General features: G+C 46.5%; 6 protein-coding genes across 6 annotated transcripts in view; 5 read left to right on the top strand and 1 right to left on the bottom strand.

Moving 5' to 3' along the window:
• BBOV_III000670 (variant erythrocyte surface antigen-1 beta subunit) overlaps positions 1-2,160 on the top strand; it is a gene marked incomplete at both ends in the record, with an annotated part of 2,363 nt that extends 203 nt beyond the window's left edge. Inside the window, 5 exons of the mRNA XM_001611152.1 lie at positions 22-450; positions 488-703; positions 748-825; positions 864-1,729; positions 1,765-2,160. Of these exons, the coding sequence (XP_001611202.1) occupies positions 22-450; positions 488-703; positions 748-825; positions 864-1,729; positions 1,765-2,160 (1,985 nt within the window). The remainder of the gene's footprint in view (positions 1-21; positions 451-487; positions 704-747; positions 826-863; positions 1,730-1,764) is intronic.
• Positions 2,161-2,739: 579 nt separating this feature from the next.
• BBOV_III000680 (putative integral membrane protein) lies at positions 2,740-4,563 on the top strand (the record flags this gene model as incomplete). The annotated part of the gene is made up of 1 exon (XM_001611153.1): positions 2,740-4,563. One exon carries the CDS (start codon positions 2,740-2,742, stop codon positions 4,561-4,563), a length of 1,824 nt encoding a protein of 607 aa, XP_001611203.1.
• Positions 4,564-5,430: 867 nt separating this feature from the next.
• BBOV_III000690 (SmORF protein) lies at positions 5,431-5,859 on the top strand (the record flags this gene model as incomplete). Its single annotated transcript, XM_001611154.1, has 1 exon — positions 5,431-5,859. The coding sequence occupies one exon, from the start codon at positions 5,431-5,433 to the stop codon at positions 5,857-5,859; it is 429 nt and encodes a 142-aa protein (XP_001611204.1).
• An 896-nt stretch (positions 5,860-6,755) lies between these two features.
• BBOV_III000695 (uncharacterized protein) lies at positions 6,756-7,652 on the top strand (the record flags this gene model as incomplete). The annotated part of the gene is made up of 2 exons (XM_051767426.1): positions 6,756-7,162; positions 7,385-7,652. The coding sequence occupies 2 exons, from the start codon at positions 6,756-6,758 to the stop codon at positions 7,650-7,652; spliced, it is 675 nt and encodes a 224-aa protein (XP_051623684.1).
• A 631-nt stretch (positions 7,653-8,283) lies between these two features.
• On the bottom strand, positions 8,284-12,410 carry BBOV_III000700 (variant erythrocyte surface antigen-1 beta subunit). Its single transcript, XM_051767650.1, has 10 exons — positions 11,479-12,410; positions 11,345-11,434; positions 10,804-11,307; positions 10,478-10,711; positions 10,165-10,413; positions 9,830-10,099; positions 9,685-9,723; positions 9,062-9,643; positions 8,756-8,950; positions 8,284-8,649 (listed from the first exon to the last, which is right to left on the bottom strand). The coding sequence occupies exons 1-10, from the start codon at positions 12,371-12,373 to the stop codon at positions 8,333-8,335; spliced, it is 3,375 nt and encodes a 1,124-aa protein (XP_051623384.1). The 5' UTR covers positions 12,374-12,410; the 3' UTR covers positions 8,284-8,332.
• A 280-nt stretch (positions 12,411-12,690) lies between these two features.
• BBOV_III000710 (variant erythrocyte surface antigen-1 alpha subunit) lies at positions 12,691-16,728 on the top strand. The gene is made up of 3 exons (XM_001611156.2): positions 12,691-12,851; positions 12,925-12,990; positions 13,030-16,728. Exons 1-3 carry the CDS (start codon positions 12,722-12,724, stop codon positions 16,689-16,691), a joined length of 3,858 nt encoding a protein of 1,285 aa, XP_001611206.1. The 5' UTR covers positions 12,691-12,721; the 3' UTR covers positions 16,692-16,728.
• The last annotated feature ends 542 nt before the right edge of the window (positions 16,729-17,270 follow it).

The following is a 17,270-nucleotide window of genomic DNA, read 5'->3' on the forward strand; positions in this document are numbered from 1 at the left end:
ATAGCTGTTCGGGGTAGTAAGGTAGCGACAGCACCACTAGTGCTACCACTACCTGTGCTGGTGGTACCGAGGTCATAAGGGCACTGATAGACCAGTTGGCACTGGGACTACAGAAGTGGGTTGGGTGGCAGGAAGGGGATAAGGATGTCTGTTGTCTTAAGGGAACAGATGGGATAGGAAGGGAATGTAAATGTCCTAGTGGAGGTGCCACTTGTTGTAACGGTGGTAGTGGTAGTAGTGCTACTCCATGTCATCAGTGTGACAAGTGTGGTACCAGTGGCAAAGATGGTAACAACAAATGCTACCTCTCGGCCTATAACAAGGAGAATGCATTATGGACCAAGATAGTCAATGGTAACACTGGTAAGTACCCACTGGTAGACATAGGGAGTAATGGTGTAGTAGGTAGTGCCAGTAGTAGTACTGTCGACACTGTTAGAGCCGCCCAAGGTACGTTATTGTAGCAGTACTACCAACAGTACTACAGATGTCCACCTCCTGGCCCGTATTTTCCTAGGGTCAGTATGTCTCATCTGGAGTGGACTCAGTCAGTTGGGGTTCCTAACAGGTGGGAGTGGTGGCACAGAGAAGAGGTGGAGCCAGAGTAGTTTGCACGAGATCTGTGGCGACTCAGCTGGTCTCGGCTCATTCATGGCGGCCATGGGCTACGACCTAGAGAGGTTGAATGGGAGTGGAGGTCCAGGTAAGTACTCCCTAGGGTGGTCATGTGGACTAATGGTGTTGTAGGTAAAGCGGGAACCTTTGTAAATGGGTTGTTGACGAAAACTGTGGAATGGAAAGATCTCAGTAATGGTACAAATTCAAGTAAGTCCCACCTACTGAATAGTTCCAATGTGACCCAGGCAGTGTAGCTGAGTACTATAGCATTATCTATAAGAAAGCGGAGGAGGCTGGCAAGAGTACGTCCAAGACAGAGCAAATATGTGAACAATATCCCCTATTGGTACTACACATCCTGGCCAGTGGGTACTTCAGGGCAGGTAGTGCCGGGGCTAAGGGTGTCATCCCGGCGCCTTCGGCGCCACAGCCGGCAAAGGCGGCCTCTAGTGATACCAAGAAAGACGATGCTCCCAGGAAACCCCGAACAATCCGTGAAATCCTATACTGGCTTAGTGCATTGCCCTATAGTCCAGCCTATAAGGGACTACTAGGCTACGGCAAAGAAAGACTAGAAAGGATACTCAAGAGACCGTACGGCTCTAGCTCTACCAATAACGAAACACAACTCAAATTCTACCAAGACAAACGCCCCCATCCCATTACAGTTGATGAATACAACCTGTTTGCCCACTTCCAAGCAGTGACCCAGTACTGCCCACTGGTCCTCATAGGTATTCAGGGTGGCCTCAAGGGCACTGACAGCACTAAGGAACCTGCCATCCATGACCTTTACGCCAACACGGAGTGCAACTTTACCTATCCAACAGTGCCTATTCAAGCCTACAACCAGGTGGTCCACTACATTAGGGGGCTGTTCTACCAACTCTATTTCCTTAGGAAGCAATGTGCAGTTAAAGTTGCTATGGGAGGCAAATGGCGTGAGTGTAGGTATGGTACGAATGTAGTCTCCAAGGGGGTAATCAGCTGGATGTGCCTGGGGTGTGACCCCATGGAGCATGATAGGAAAAGTAGGGTTGATAAGGTAAAGGAGGGGATGGAGCGATTAGTGGGGGTGATGAAGAAGTTTAAAAAGGAATGGAAAGGATCGGTGAAGTAATAATACAATTGGGTAATGCCCAGGAGGCATTGGAAAGGAGGAAGGAGGATCTAACGGGAGTGAAGACGGCGCTAAATGGAGTATTTAAGGATGTGTATCAGAGTGGGAGTAGGAATAATTTCAAGAAGGTAATAGAGGATATACTAAGGGAATTGGCGAAGAAGGTGAAGGCACTAGAGAAGGTGGTGAATGGGTTGGATAAACTAAACGGGGCTACGAAGAAGGCTCAGGCGGCACTAACGGCGGCTCAGGAAGCACTATATGGTGTTCAGGGAATGAATAGTGAGCTCGATGGAGAAATGGGGAAGGGGGCATTAGAGATGGGTAGGCTGGGAGTGATAACTGCCATTCACGCACCACAAGGGGCGATTCTGACTAAACTAGATCACTCATTGAGGAATCTGCATGGAATCTTTATATGATCACTCTACGTGATCTGATGAAGTATGATAATGAAGCCTGGCTGTCTCTGCAGCCTTTTTGTCATAGCCGACGATACCCTCCCAACCGGTTCAGTCCGTAGTATAGGAACCAAGGAATATCCATCGAAAAATGACACCAATAACTTTCTCTTGTTGTTGTTAAAGGGGAATTATGGCAGTTTGCTAATTTCTATGTTTAGGTTGGATTAACCATGATGGTGGTCATTCCGTACCGCCTGAACTGTATGCCATGGTAAATCTCTTGGTTCCCTTTTGCATTCGGCAACATAGGCAGTTTTACAACCCTTTTTCTGGCCCCACTATGGATGCCTACCCGCCATATATGCCATCGGGTCCATTTATGGCTACTATACATCAGGGGGGGAGGTCAACTGTGCTATTCTGGGTCACCTCCCATACATCAGCTTGGTGACCACATTTCACACAAAGAATACATAGTATGCTCTAATCAGTGTTCAAATAGTTATGCAAAATATACATCTTAGCTGTAGTTTGTTTTGATACCTATTACCTTACCGGATCCACCCAACTGAGTCATATCGCTACTCCGTCTCGGCGATGGAGGAAACGGGGGTTGGTATTAACCTTGGTACATCGTTGTTCATGGTATCATTGGCACTTGGCATCGCCGGTTGCATTACTCTCTTACTGAATGCAGTACTAACAGGAGCCTCTGACATATTCTCTTACCAGCTGGCCACCGGCTTTGACATCCATCCCAATGCCAACCTAGCGACGGTAATACTGGTAATATTGGTGATATTACATGCACTTGGGTACTACTGTCAATACGCCAAGACACCGCTCATTAAGTGCCATCAATGGCTACTGGTCACAGGATCACTTACGGTCCTGGTAGCCGCTGCGGCCGTACTGTTGGCTACCAAGGGACACCAGGTAGATACCGAACAGATAGGTTACTCTAACACTGCTCTCACCGGAATTCAACTGATGGCACTGACGGCATTTGTTGTTTGTACTTACAAATCTGGATGTTTCGGGAAATGTAACTCAAATGCCAGGCTAGTGTTTTATGTGTTCGTCGGGATATATGCATTGTGGTTACTTGCATATCTCGCCGCGTGCGCTGGCTATGTGATATTGTACAAGAAATTAATGTACAATGAAGATAGTCATAGGAGTTTTGGACTCAATCCATACGAAACGATACCACTATCTTATAAAAGAATTCCATGCGTCAACTATGTGCTACTTGTAATACTCATCTTCAGTGCCTACCAGGTAAACCTCTGTTGTATACCTATTACTGGCACTGAGTGGACCTTCCTGTTGCTGTTTGGTATGTGTGCCGGTATAGTACTAACGGTGGTCATGAATTACCAGGGTGGTAGCACTGCTTTGAACGCAACGGTAAGACACGCACTAAGTGCATTGGCGGCAGTAATCATGACAGTCTTACTGATGTATAGTTACTTCAAAGAGCCGTTTGTCCAGATGGTACCCGGCAGAAAGTATACAGCGTCGGACCTACTATTTATAGTTTTGGCTGTACTAATAGCGAGTATTACCATGGTACTGTTGATCAAGTGGAAGGGAGGTATTGATAGTGGTGCAGAATGGACCCTCTATACCTTCCCACCCGTTATGGTGGTATGCATTGCCATAGAGCTTGGGATGCTCCATTTTGGATGGGTCCGTGGCAGTTCTTGTGACGTCGTTTGGCAAGCTGTCACAGTGATCCTGGTAGTAGAGTGGGTAGCTACACTTGCCAGGGTACTTATAGAGGCATTTGATGGTAGTGGCAACTACGGTTCTACACAGCACTACCCACTAGTAATACTCCACCTATTACTACCAGTGGCCACTCTACTAGTATGTCACTATCGCATGCCATTTCCAGGTAAGTACCAGATATGGAGCTGGAGCGTAGGACTGTGGGACACAATGCTACTACTGCTGGTACTGGAGTCACTAGTGGTCCTGGTAGTAGCGATGGTACTGATGTACCAGGAAGCTGGTTACGACAGTGGTTGTTGTGTCCTGGTAGCTATACATGCCATTGTACACGGCACTGCACTTGGTATAGTGCACTTCAAGGAACCCCTGTCACAGTATTGGCCCAGGAACCGGGTGGCTTGTGGAGTGCTCAGTTTGGTGTCACTACTGGTGTGGCTAGGAGTAGCCAGTTATGGAACTATCCAACCTAAAGTGAGTGGCCATTTCGACGGAGTATTTTATTGCTTGGTGGCATACGCCTGCATTACATTTGTTGGTGCTACGTACTATGGCTTCCGTGGTGGCCTTGTACAGGGCACTTGCTTCAGTAAGAAGAGCACTGGTAGCCCTGCGCAGCTACAGGGCAGTGAAGAGACAGTGAGTAGTGCAGCAGACACCGTAGAAGTCGCAGGAGACACTGAGTAGTAAAGGACAACACTGCTCTAATGTAGTCTAGCTAGTTGATAGTACTGATACAGTCTAGAGGGGGTGTCACTAAAGCTGTGAATATCAATCTCACTCCTTGGAACATTCAGGGTGGTTAGAAAGATCTTATGCAACACAGGGTGTTATTATCGGTGGTATGTCATAGTGCAATGTAGCATTAGGGGTATGACCTATCTAGTTCCATTGATAACTAACACAGGCACTAGAAAGTGTAGATACAAGAGTTATCAATAGGATTGCCAAACTGTGACAGGAAAGAGACGTTATTTGGTAGTGATATCACTGACAGTGAACGTTTCCGTCTATTGGAGTGATGGTAGTAGTAATTGTGACCGCATTGGTGAGACGTTGCTTGTTGTTGCACGTTCCAACATAAAATGGCATGTACACTGCCATATAATGTAGTGATGTAATGATCTCTAGTAATGTCTATAGTACATCCCATGGTACTTTAATGCTACTACGGCACCACGTGGATGTAGAGTATACATTGCTGTGGACACAATAGCATTTATGTAGTAGGCATAACGGCATTAGATATGGCCGAGTCGCATGTATGTTCCATAGTATATGGCATTGCATTTGGTATAACACACTTTAAGGAGTCATTGGCCAGCGCTGGTCTGCAGAGCACCTATGCTGACAGCGATCTCATCAGTGTTTGACAATGAAAGAACCATAAAGACAACAATAGCATATCATATTGATAGCCATTTCACAGTGACATTAGAAGGTGCACGGATGATCATCCATTAACTTTCCGGCAATTGTACTATGCATGGGGGACATGAGAACAACTATAGCTGCTAGAGTAAAAAATCTCACTCGCTATTGAATTTACCAAATATGGTAGCCTCCAACATGTTATGGAAGCTCTCTGTAGTGGTGGCATTCGGGTTCTCTGCCACGGCTACCTCTACTGAGGTAGCCCAGGAGCAACCCAAGAAGGAATCGTTCGTAAGCAGATTCTTCGGTAAGAAGGAAGAACCTACTACCAAGCCTGAAGAAGTGTCCAAATCAGATAATGTAGAGACTCAAGAGGACACTGAGACAGAAGAGCCACCCAAGTACTCTGTTGAATGGTTTCTCTTACCTAAGCCTGAAAACAGAAAAATTCTTCGTTACAGATTGCCGTTGGAGTTGGCCCAATGCGTTCCAAAAAGCTGTAATAAAACAATATTGCCTGTAGTAGAAAAACGTATTAGGGAGTTTTTCTCATTGAGTGAAAAGGATCAAAGGTCAAGGCGTCTACATTCAGATACTTTCACGATTTAAATCGCACAACTTAGCGTAGCTTTATGCAGATACAAATACCCTAATGTAGTAATATATATATCTGCAGCTGAATATCATCTCGCATATTATTCAGTTTATCATGGTCTACAATATTGTGTAGCTAACGGTATTTCCTATGACATGACTATCATACTAAACATAGACTTGGACAGTACCTATAACAACTGCTTTCCTTTTCAGATATACATTTCATAAGTGACATAGTAACCTACTATTCAATGTGATGCATCACGTTACATCGTTAATATCAATGTTAGCTAGATATATATGCATTCTCAGTGAAGCAGCGCTACCACAACATGAATCATGGCATCACTATAAATGAATCATTATGACCACAGAAGGTTTCCTTGTGGCAACATTGCTCATAGGATGACATGTCATTATGCCGTTGTTGGTAACGTGATACTATGCAATTCACAACATAATCCGTCGTTTATCTATCTTGCCATATGATTCCACATTGGACAGTAAGACATCTTAAGTGCCTAAGACACTGTACTGGTATATGTATCATAGTATGTCATGGTCAAATGGAAACTATAGCACTTTACAGGTAGCATCTTGTCTATCATGCGATTGACGCTATAAATATTGTTACAGTAGTATTATAGATGAAACCATTTATCGTGATAATTACCTGAAAAGGCCATTGGCTATTATTGGTCTATGGAAAACCTGTGATGATGGTCATTTTTAGTACTTGACAATGATACAATCATTATAAACTCATATTACATATATACTGCAAAATATCTTAGAGAACTGCATTGAGGAGGGATGCTGTATTACCTGGCCCTTTTAGTATGAATGGAGGGCATAATAACAACTGGGTCCAACAGTTAGTAATCTCATCCCTAACTGTCTCCAACAACATGGTAAATCTTAACACATTACCAAAGATCTGTATATTGGTAGCCTTTGGGATCTCTGCTACAGTGACTTCAACTGATGTAGCCCAGGAGCAGCCCAAGAAGGAAGAATTGATCAGCGGGATCTCCAGCAAGGAGAACCAAAATGCTACTGAACATGTTGAGGTAGCGGAACCAACGAAGATTGATACGGAAGATCCACCCAAGTACTCTGTTGAATGGTATCTGTTACCGGAGCCGGAAAGTAGAAAAGAACTTCGTAAACAGTTGCCATGGGCTATTGCGATTTCTGTGCCAAAGGATTGTAATGAACCAATAGCACCCGAAGTGGAACAACGCATTATGGAGTTTTCATCATTGAGTATAAAGGAACAGAGGTCAAGGCGTGCACACTCATACGGTCTCCATTGGTAAATCACCGGGTTTTGATCATTTTACTAAAACACGCAGTTATCGTAATCTCATAGGCTATACACTTGTCTACCAGACTACCCTGATAGATATTCTCTATTACTCTCCAGTACAACCATAGATTCCCTGTACTGCTACGTTAATAACACTAATCATTATCATATATACACTACTCTGTGGTTGCCCGGTAATGGACAAGTATGGTACACCACACTACCCAGGGTATCCATGGTGTCCCATGGAAGTGACTTCATTATAGAGTACTCCACAACAGTGATACCCAGTGTTAGTTCTACATTATGTATTCTTCTCGAGTGTACGCCACCCTCCACTAGTGCATATCACTACCTCTATCAGGATATCCACAGTGATCACGACAAGGGTCCTGAAAGTGAATTGGCTAGACCTATATCACCGGATCATGTATTGTTATGGTTACAGCTTAGTGCATATCAAGTTTCAACAGTGCTTTTGCAAGCCACTAGCTAGTGCCCCATCATAGTGCTACCCCCATACTCTATAAACCCCACCAGGGTAACACCAACATAAATAGGGCCCCCACTACACAGACATTTGTGCGGGGACATTATATATATTAATGTGTAGACCACTGACAGTGTTATTACATGTAAATACTGTCTACATTTGTAGAGTGAGAGTGTTGATTAACCAAGGATAATGACAAGCTGTTAACACTGTATAGTCACTATATACTCACTAATTGGTCACAAACGTGCTACTACAACATATACTTTACCCCGAATGCCTTCAACTTTTTAATGAATGTATCAATAAATTTTTATGAACCTTATACCAAATGTAATGCCAAACCTTTACCAAAACCAGTACTAAACTTTGACTTCAAATACTACTGAAATTTTACTAAATTACTACGAAATCCTTAATAACTTTTCTAGAGGAATTCTATGAAATGTCCACCGAAACACTCTGTAATCTTATCCATATACCACCCCCAACAGCCACTACTTTTCTATGGATACCTTGCCAAAATGCTACTACTTTCATTCTAAACTTTATCTGAGGTTATAACTAAACATCAACAAAATTTGATGCTCCAATGTCTCTAACACTGCCACTACCCCTAGGGCACCGTTGCGCCGAAGGCGCCACTAATTCACTGTCTATACGCTACTACCACTACGTCGCCACTATGGCTTACCAAAAAACTCTAGTATCCCCCTTCCCTTCTTCTTACCCACCATCAGTATCTCCCATGGACTCAGACTTCCCTTCCTGAACCATCCCCTACAATGCGACCTCATATGTGTCCAGTCCAGTGGCCATATGGCACCAAATGCAAGGTAGAGCACAGCCATGAGCCATGCTACTGTGAGGACAAAGATCCAGGGCAGCCTAGTGGTGTAGATGAGCTGGTTAATGGAGTTGGTGAGCTTCGTGAATTCACCGCTATCCTTGACACCCTCTAGAGTGCTTAGGAACTCGTGACACTTCTTCTGCGCATTACCTACTACACATTTAATACCCCTAGTAGACTGTTGCGCCGAAGGCGCCCTTATAGCACTACTACTACACTGCCTCTACACTATCCATACTACTATACTACAACTTACCTTGTGTCTTGTGCAGCTCCGTTACATTGCCATACCCAAAGCCATACTTGTACAACACCGGTAGTACCCCGGTACATGATACGACAGAGGTGCAGCCACAGACTCCCTGGTTAGCACCACCAGTGCCACATGGATTACCATGGGTTCCCTGTCGGCACTCTCCGTTGCCACCACATCCACCAGCAGCTCCCTGACCTACTACACCATTAATCCATATGATACTGTGGCGCGCCGCTGTAACGGACATTCGTGCGCCGAAGGCGCCCCTTCTCCACTGGCGCGCCCTTATATAGCACTAGAACTTACCCTTAGTGCAATCTTCCTTACACTGTATATTCTTATACTCCTGTACCAGGCTTTGCAATCCTCCCTCGAACCCCTCTATCAAATAGACCAACCATGACAGGTAGGTCCCGGCCATCAAGGGACTCAACTGGCCATACTGCTGGCCACTGAGAGGGGATAAGAATGGAGTGCAATGGTTGGAATTGCCACCGTTAGTGCATCCTATCAGGCAGTTAAGGGTTCCTTGTTTGCCTGTCTTGCAATCTCCACCGTATTTCCCGAGTGCCTCGACCACTTCATTACCACCACCAACAGAAAGCATGTACAGTCTAGATTCCTTTTCGTATATCCCTAAGGCCCCGGAAACAGTACTTTTATCTCCATATCCACCACCACCACCACTCTTTCCCCCAATATAGACTATATAGTAATAGAACCCAAAGAGGTCACCCAGAGTCCGTGGCACCGTGGGAGTGATACAGGCCATTAGTCTCAGTAGGACCACTAGGGTGCCACTCTGGCACCTGTCAGGGTCACAGTAGTACTCCAGGAGGTGTGATAGTGTCCTGCCAGTGCAGTGGGCGGGGTAAGTGCCAGGACTGCCTGCTACAGGATGAGTCCATGTAATATACTGTGGGACGTACCATTGTCTAGTGTCCCTGTCTTATGCGTCTTGGTCAAATCTGCATACACCATGAGTCACTCTTAGTTACTGTGGTGCCCAGGGGGCGCCCGTAGTATATATATATATACAGTGCTTTAGGGGTACCATAGAGTTCTAGGACGTACCTTTGAAGTGTTCCTTATCTTTCCAGCCCATGGGAACGGGACAGTGTTTGGATAAAACATCTAGATGACCATTGGGATGGAATGGGCCTTTCATATTCATGTGATCCTCGATGGATGGATAGTCTTCTATGTTGCCCCTTCCTACTGTCCTTGGACATGCAATTTTACCAAGTCCATCACACAGGAAGCACATTAGGGGTGAATGCTTTTGACCACCTCTACCATCTTTTAATCCACACTGCTTGGTATGTTGATCTCCACCAGCACTACCTGCTACATTATATTATTAGTCTCCAATGTCTATTGCGCCCATGCAATATGTAGTTAAAACTTACCTTGTGCTTCACATATCCAAGAATATGAATTACTTGCTCCACTTCCCCAATAGACTCCACTACCATACCTACAACTCTTCCAGCCCAGCACACTCCCATTCTCCACTCCCACCTTACATTGCTTCCTAAGGAAATAGAGCTGGTAGAAGCAGTGGTAGACATATACCCTCAGTTGTTCCAGGCACTGGGTGGGAGAGCCGCCCATCTCAAACCCATAAAACCCATTGGCATACATCCCATGGAGGGGGCCTGTAGAGAGTGTTAGATAGCGTGTGTGTGAGTGGTACTAGTGGGTACCACTGTGAGTACTTACCAAACTTGGACACTTCCAGGTGGTATCCGCCGTAGCAGACTTGGCCTTCCTTGAGTGGTTCTCCGGTAGACTGTTGCTGTTGCTGTTGCTGTTGTTGCTGCTGCTGTACCTGGGCAGCCTGTGCCTTGGCTGCTTCTTCCTTCTTTTTCTTTATATCCTCAAGGGTACACCTCTTATTACGATCTTTACTATGTTCGGGACACTTCTTCTGATCACCACTAGCCACTCCCGGACCTACTACACCATTACACCATATGACTACCCCTAGGACACTGTTGCGCCGAAGGTGCCCTTATATAGCAGTGTCTCTACACTATATAACTCACTTGGCTTGGATGAGTCTGTCTTGACTTCCCTTTCTATGGTCCCCTGGATACCGATGAGCACCAGTGGGCAGTAGCCACAGGCGGCCAATAGGTAGTGGGTAATACAGTCTTTTTTGAGTTGTGTTTTAATAGAACCTTCACTGTGAAGGTCCAGTGTATCCTGTTTCTTATTCTGCTGTTCCTTAGGTAATATACCATCCATTTTGCTTTGCATCCTATCCACCAGTGCCCTGTATCCCTGACTATAGGGCAATGCACTTAGCCAGTATAGGATTTCACGGATAGTTCGTGGGTGACGGGGTTTCTTAGAAGCACTGTCATCCTTCTTTAGTGCCTCCTTAGGAGTAGTTATTCCCTTAGCCCCGGCACTACCTGCCCTGAAGTACCCACTGGCCAGGATGTGGAGTACCAATAGGGGATACTTAGTACAAATGGATTCAGTAGTACTCTTGTCAGCACCCTGTGCTGTACCATAGATACTACTGTAGTACTCAGCTACACTACCTAGGTCACATTGGTACTATTGAGGCGGTGAACATACTTTTGTCTGCACTATCCTTAGTGAATTCTTTCCACGGTACTCCCGTCTTATTATTAGTCAACAACCCATTTACAAAGGTTCCCGCTTTACCTACAACACCATTAGTCCACATGACCACCCTAGGCAGTACTCACCTGGTCCATGATTCAACCTCTCCAGGTCATAGCCCATGGCCGCCATGAATGAGCCGAGACCGGCATTCTTCCCACTGGGCTCTATATCGTGCAGCTTACTGTCCTTCCACCTGCCACCACCACTCCCACCTGTTAGGAACCCCAACTGACTGAGTCCACTCCAGATGAGACATACTGACCCTAGGAAAATACGGGCCAGGAGGTGGACATTAGTGGAGTCATCTGATATGGTGGGCCAGTAGTACTGCCCTTCAGGGGGAGGCGGAACAGTAGTGGCTTTGCAGTAGGCCGAGATGTAGCACTTGTTGCCACCAGCATTGGCACTGATACCACACTTGACACACTGATGACAAGTAGTGGCAGCACTACCACTACCGGTACAACAGGTACCACCAACACCACCAGTATTAGTACATTTACACTCCCTTCCTATCCCCGTACTTTTCCCACTTTCTCCCTTAAGACAACACTTATCCCCTTCCTGCCACCCAACCCACTTCTGTAGTCCCAGTGCCAAGTGGTCTATCAGTGCCTTTATGACCTCGGTACCACCAGCACAAGTAGTGGTAGTACTCTGAGTACTCACCAGTCCCAGGTCCTGGAGCACTGGCTTGACTATGGCACTTTCCTCCGTTAGGAGCATGCCATCCCAGTACCTCCCAGAGCTGGGACCAGGGGACTCCGGGGACCTGGCGTCATACAGTAGGTCCTTTATTGCCTTAGCGAGGAAACAGAGGCAGCCTAATTGGGGCGAACTACCAGGCGGTAGTGGCGACTTCGTCGCCATATTCTTTTTACCATCCTTACCAGTTACCCTGAGGACCCAGTCAATGGCCTCCTTCAGGTTGGTGGGAGCCTGGGTGAGGCTGGTGTAAGGCCAGGTAGTCTTAGACATTATGTCACCACCCCTTGTTTCGAGAGTGTCCAGTAAGGGTGGCACTATATGGTAGTCAGTGGTAGTGACAGTGTAGGTATCGGGGTGGAATCCTAGGGAGATAGGGGCGCGCCGTAAGAGGTAGTGGCGCCTTCGGCGCGACAGTATGTTGTGGCGCGCAATGTGAGTAAAGGGGATTCCACTATAACAACGGGATCATCTCCACCGTATGACCTGGTGGAATCCCACAGAACAGTATGCGCGCCACCAATCTACGGGCGCGCTCAGTATATATAGGATTCCACCCCGATAGCAACACCACTCCCTCACCACTGTGAGTACTGCTGAGTACTCCTAAAGGCACTGATAATGTCCTCTAAGAGCACTTTCACGCCGAAGGCGTCCCTGACAGAGGCACCTACCAACCTTAAGGAGGCCATTGACTGGGTCCTGAGGGTAACTGGTAGGGATGGTAAAAAGCTGGACGAGAACAAGGGAGGTACGTTACTGTAGACATATGGATATAAGGGCGCCTTTGGCGCCACAGCGTTCATAGACTCACCCCCGTACAGAATGTATATGTGGCCTGGCGGCGGCAGTGACTGACCTACTGCAGTCAGTACAACTGGAGTACCATGGTAAGTAGACAGGAGTATACCAGTTCAGCATCATTATAGGGTATCAAGGTGAAGGCGCTGACACCAGCAAAGGTGCCACTAAAGACGAAGTCACTAACCACCTCAATGGACTATTCTCCCTGGTCCAAGGACTGGGTGGTACCGCAGTGGTCCGGACCTATATAGACCAGCTGGCACAGGTACTCAGTGCACTCGTTGGGTGGAGTAGTATAGAGAAGTGTTGGGGCAAGAAGGGTGGCAGTGACAAGTGCGAGGGTAGTGGTGGCAACAAAGAACGCCATGGCAAAGATAGTAGCTGCAAGTATCTACTCGATGTGGAGGATAATAAGCCGTGCGACAAGTGTGGGTGTATGAAATGGAAAGATCCCGAGCCGAGCAGTAATGAAGGACACCACCTAGGAAGGAGGTGTACAAAGTGTAGTGATGGTGGTGGTAGTAGTACGTGTAAGTGTAGTGGTACTAGTGGTGGTAACACATGTCCGTGCGCTAAAAATATGTATCTATCGGCATATAAAGGCGCATTAGTAAATGCACTCTACTGGACAGAAGTGGTTACATTGGAAAAACCACCTACGTGGAACTATCTTAAGTACAGCCCTCTTGATGGATCATCCCCCTCCCAACGCCGTCACCACTGTGCCCGTATCTTACTAGGGTCAGTATGTCTCATCTGGAGTGGCATTACTTATATGTATTGGACAGGCAAGTACCATAAAAGTAGCCCCCGATGGAACAACCACATCCTAGATGGTAGTGGTCTAGATGATGGTACCCTATCACAATGGCTACAGGCCTTAGGGTTCCCTAGGGAAATGTTGAATGACAGCGGTCCTGGAAATAGGTGGGATGCTATTATATGGGATGGGTTGTTGGGAAAACTCTTTCTAGGGTTTACTCACCCTAGTGGTAGTGGTGCCAATGACGGTAATACAGCAAAACAACCGACCCTTATGAACTACCCTGGGTTTATACACACCATACATAGGGATTCGTTCAATAATGAAGCTACTGTGTTCAGGAATGGTACAAGTAGTGCTGGCCAAGTCAGTGACACTAACCAGCACAAACGAGGTGCCCTCTTCAAACTCTATATCCTATCATGTGCCTATTTTACTGGGTTACAAAAGAAGACCCCGCCGAAGGCGGGAAATACAACCCCTAAGACCATCCGTGAAATCCTATACTGGCTAAGTGCATTGCCCTATAGTCAGGCCTATAAGGGACTGCTAGACTACGCTAAGAAAAGACTAGCAGAAGTACTCAAGAAACCCGGAGAAACTCCATCTAACTCTGACGAGACACAACTTAAGTTTCACCAACAAGGCCGTAATGCTCCCATTACCGTTGATCAATACAACCTTTTTGCCCACTTCCAAGCGGTGACCCAGTATTGCCCACTGGTACTCATTGGTATCCAGGGTGGACTAGGAAAAAGCACTGACACGACTACTCCTGCCATTCATTCCCTCTACGCTAACACGGAGTGTTCCTTCACCTATCCCACTGTGTCCATCCAAGCATACAACCAGGTGGTCCACTACATTAGGGCTCTGTTCTACCAACTCTATTTCCTTAGGAAGCAGTGTGCTGTGAAGGTAGCCCTGGGAGGGAAATGGCGTGAGTGTAGGTATGGTCATGGGGTAGAGTCCAAGGGGGTAATCAGCTGGATGTGCCTGGGGTGTGACCCCATGGAACATGATAGGAAATGTAGGGTTGATAAGGTAAAGGGGGAGTTGGATGGGGTAATGAAGAAGGTAAAGGCATTGGAAGGGGAGAAGACAGAGGGGATTAAAGAGGTGAAGGACGTATTGGTGACTATAGGGAATGTAGTGGTACAATTGGGTAATGCCCAGGAGGCATTGGAAGGGAAGGATAAGGAGGCGATCAATGCGGTGAAGGAGGCACTAGAGAAGGCTAAGGAGGCACTAGGGACGGCTAAGCAGGAACTAGATAAGGTGAAGGATGAGGAGAAACTAGAGGAGGATGAACTAGAGAAACTGAAGGAGGCTACGAAGAAACTAGATGAGCTGACGGGGAAACTAGGGACGGCAGCGGAGAAGGATGGGAAAGAAGTCGATCCCGGTAAGAACAAGATAAGTGAGGCTATTCATGGATTACGTTATGTAGTAGAGGCACTGAACAAGTTGGCGAAACAAAATGAAAAGAATGTAGAATGTCACGTGAAAGGACCCTATAATAACATTCTCATGGCCATCGACCACCTGCAAGAAATATGCAACTCTCCCAAGTGCCACAACTGTAAGGACCACTTCACCAAGTGTGGCCAACAGCCAAAGCCCACGATCTGTCCAACCTGCCATCAACAGTACATGGACGGTAAACCCTCCCCCCTCCAGGCATTCCTTGAGGATCGGTTACCAGGTTTTAGTTGTGAGGTGGTACGAAGCGATGAGAGCGCACAGCCACAATACCCACTGGCTGCATCCCACTTAGGACACTGTAATGGCTCAGGTCAGTGCTGCCCATTGCCAATGGGCTTCAGAGGGCAATTCCAGAAGGGCAGCATCACTGATATGACTGGCCAACGCCTTTATGGAATCTTATACTTCTTTAGTAACGGGGACATGATGCAGTCGTGTGTCTATACATTGGTGAGAGTTACAGCAGCACTCAGTGCTACCACACCACAGGTACTGGGTGACGTCTTTGGGTTCTTTAGGGGTGGTATTGGAGAGAAGGAAAGTGGAAAGACACAGAAGGGACAGGATAACACGCCATGTAATCACGATGAGGATCCTAGTAAGTCGGAAAACAAGGACAAATACTTTTGCGGCTGGTGTGCCTCTGGGTTACGTGATGTAGTAAAACAAATTGAGTGGATACCCAATAGTGACAAAGCGCCATACCGGGAGACTGTCGGCACAGCACTGGTAGACATTAAGGGCGATAAAGGAGAGATTGTTGCTCTTAAAGGCTCTACACAAAACAATACTACTTCCCTCTCGACCCTGACAAAGGACTCTGAGTACCTCTCCCCCCTAACCGGTGAACTCTACACTGCAGTGAGTGCCACTTTCGGTAACACATACCTCTCATGGGTGCTATACCTATCAGATGCCCTTCATTCAGGACTAGAGTCACTTGCTAGTGCATTCCAACAGATTGAATGCAATGCCTGCAAGGGACAATGTGACCCCAATAAGTGCAGGAAGGGAGAGCACGGAAGAACTACCGGGGACACTAAGGGCACTCCACTATGTAACTGCTCCTCAATAGTATCATGTACCGGAGTCCTGCCGGTACTCTATAGACATGGCTTCAGTTACGGTAACCCATTCAATCTGGAGGGGTACCAGCAGAATGATACGGATAAGGGAGATTATAGTATAGATAACAAGCAGAATCCTAGGCAGTGTCATGAGTTCTTAAGCAGTCTTGGTGCAGTGATTGACAAGAACAAGCAGGACCAGGCCACCTCTCAGGAACATCCCTTGACAGAGCTACTAAAGCAAGTCGGCAAACTCCAATACGACATACGGCTCCCCTGGATCTTTGTTCTCACGCTAGCCTGGCTAGTAGCGGTACTCTACCTTGCCTTTGGTGCCATATGGCCACTGGACTGGACACATATGAGGTCACATTGGTTACGTGGTGGAGCACACCAGTGGCAATGTATGTGGTATAAGGTGATGACGGGGAGGAAGGGGGTGGATCTAATGGAGTATTTTGGAAGGAGGTAGCGGCAACGTAGTGGCGCCTTCGGCGCAACAGTGCTATAATGTGGTAGTCAGTATCTAGGGATGACAACAGTGGAGGCAGTGTTATCCTGGTGATCACATGTACAGACAGTGTCTTATAGTGCCAGTATAGGTAGTCACATGTACTAAGTAAAAGCTTTACGTAATGTAGAGGGTACGTGGTGTAGGACTGCATAGTGTTTTCACGGTTCTATAAATTAGATGTATGTTGGTGCTAGGCGTACCCATGAAACACTGTTCACAACTCCTCCAGGTCCATAACAACTAGACATCACTAAACCCTGACCACTACAGATACCAGGAGGTTAGTATGATACCTGATGTCGTCACTGTTACCCAGAAGGTACCATGCATAGTACACTCAGACACTGTTCTTTCAGGTCGTTGTATTCACTTTAACCCATTGATTAAAAACAACACAAGATACTAACACTTTAGAAGACAGGGCATAAAGTGGTTACTTTGGATTAATACTGTAACCACCGGGGGGCCATGACAAATAGTTACCATAGGGGTTTCATTTAACGCGCTAGTGGCCAAGATTATACCACGGTTATCTAT

Source organism: Babesia bovis, chromosome 3 (genome assembly GCF_000165395.2).
Source record: "Babesia bovis T2Bo chromosome 3, whole genome shotgun sequence".
NCBI lineage: Eukaryota > Apicomplexa > Aconoidasida > Piroplasmida > Babesiidae > Babesia > Babesia bovis.